The sequence below is a fragment of the Apaloderma vittatum genome, unplaced genomic scaffold, assembly GCF_000703405.1.
Source record: "Apaloderma vittatum isolate BGI_N311 unplaced genomic scaffold, ASM70340v1 scaffold6909, whole genome shotgun sequence".
NCBI lineage: Eukaryota > Metazoa > Chordata > Aves > Trogoniformes > Trogonidae > Apaloderma > Apaloderma vittatum.
Genome location: NW_009734534.1, coordinates 1,940 through 3,648, shown reverse-complemented (window position 1 = coordinate 3,648; position 1,709 = coordinate 1,940). Strand labels below are relative to the sequence as shown.

The following is a 1,709-nucleotide window of genomic DNA, read 5'->3' as shown; positions in this document are numbered from 1 at the left end:
GGTTTGTGGCCGATGGAAATGACCGGCTGAAGTTGGTGGTGTTACTGTGCGGTGAGGATGACGAGAAAGTCCAAGTTGCAGCAGCCGGAGCCCTGGCCATGCTCACAGCAGCCCAGAAGAAGCTCTGCTCCAAGATGACAGAAGTGGTAAGAGCATCAGCCTGGTTATCGGCAGCGTAGACACATCCTTGCAGGGGCCTGGCTCAGCTCTCTCAAAAGGAAGCTGTAGTCCTCCCATTTGACAGGGAAGAACTCAGAGAAGTTGAGACCTGGGCATTGGTGCTCCTGCTCCATCTCTGCACAAAGTAAACCAGCCAGCCTGTACTAGGCTTCATCACAGAGCTGAGACGTTCCTGTGTAGCCATTCCTCAAGCTCATCCAGGATTATGTCAGGCAAGGTTGGGAACGCAGAGTATTATGCTATAGGCCCTTAAAGCTTTTGACAAATAGCCTGAGATCCAACCCTTGTTTCACACAGCAAGGACAGATAACCTGCTGAGCTTTCAGACCCCAGAACATCTCCGTTTCCTGCACAGATGTGTAGGTGTTGAGAGCACAGACCCTGCATAGCTGAGTATCTGTGAAGAGCTGTCGTTGAGAACTCGTGAACTCTTGCCCTGCACACACGCTGGTGTTGGACACTGAGGCTTGTTAGAATAAAAAATGATTAATGAGAGCAAAGGAAGGGCTCGGCAAAATCAGTGGCAGTGTGGGTGGTCTGCTTCTGGTCATCTCCGCAGTGTCAGTGCTCTGATCAGATTCTTTGCACAGACATTATGCAGCAGCGAAAACATGAAACATGTTTCATGTGGTGCTGGTGCCACCAAAGGTTCTGACTTGAGTGTATCAAAAATGGGGTTCGAAAGTTTGGAGTCAGGTTTCCTTAGGTACAGAATCAAATAGCCTGAATCGAATATTGAAGAGGTGAGTCCCTGTGCTTCCTTCTGCTGAGAAACGCCTTGCGAAAAACACAGGCTCGGCTGAGGTTCTTCTGACCAATACTAACGATCTCTCTCTCCCTCAAAGACCACCCAGTGGCTAGAAATCCTGCAGAGGCTCTGCTTGCATGACAACGTGGAAGTGCAACACCGAGGGCTGGTCATCGCGTTCAACTTAATCAGCGCTGACACAGAGCTAGCAAAGAAGCTGGTGGAGTCGGAGCTCCTAGAGATCCTGACATACATCGGGAAGAAAGAAGATGACCCCAAGAAGCAGCACATCATTGACGTAGCACGGGATTGCCTCACCAGGTGCATGGATTACGGGCTGATCAAACCCCTCTCGCACGCATGAGGGAAGGAGAAGCACCAAAGAAGGCGGAATGGGGAAAAAACGCTACTGAGGAATGTGGGAAAGCGGGAGACAGGAGGAAAATCTAGTGCCATTGTCAAGGCACGGGATAGTTTGAGAACAACTTTGGAGGAACAGAGACTGTAGAAGGGGGCATCTGCATGGGAAACGAGGCAAGTGTCCATCTGTGTAATTCCCAGATGGTGTAAAATCTTTCTTTGCCCCCATTCTGCTGATTATGATAAAAGCTTCAAGGCCCAGCTGCTAAAGAGTTGGTTGTGCTGGAAATGTGCCGGGACCTGCTGGAGGGAAACTCAGCTGAGCTGAAATCTCTCCTGCAATCATCTACAGCTCCTGGTACTTCTGGAATCCCTAACGGTAGGGGAACAGGGAGAGTGAAATGCCTTCTAGTTTGTAGTC

General features: G+C 50.0%; 1 protein-coding gene across 1 annotated transcript in view; it reads left to right on the top strand.

The window, feature by feature from the left end:
- The window catches only part of LOC104279131 (protein unc-45 homolog B-like), a 12,420-nt gene extending 11,128 nt beyond the window's left edge, over positions 1-1,292 (top strand). The window contains 2 exon segments of the mRNA XM_009876317.1: positions 1-146; positions 1,026-1,292. Of these exon segments, the coding sequence (XP_009874619.1) occupies positions 1-146; positions 1,026-1,292 (413 nt within the window).
- The last annotated feature ends 417 nt before the right edge of the window (positions 1,293-1,709 follow it).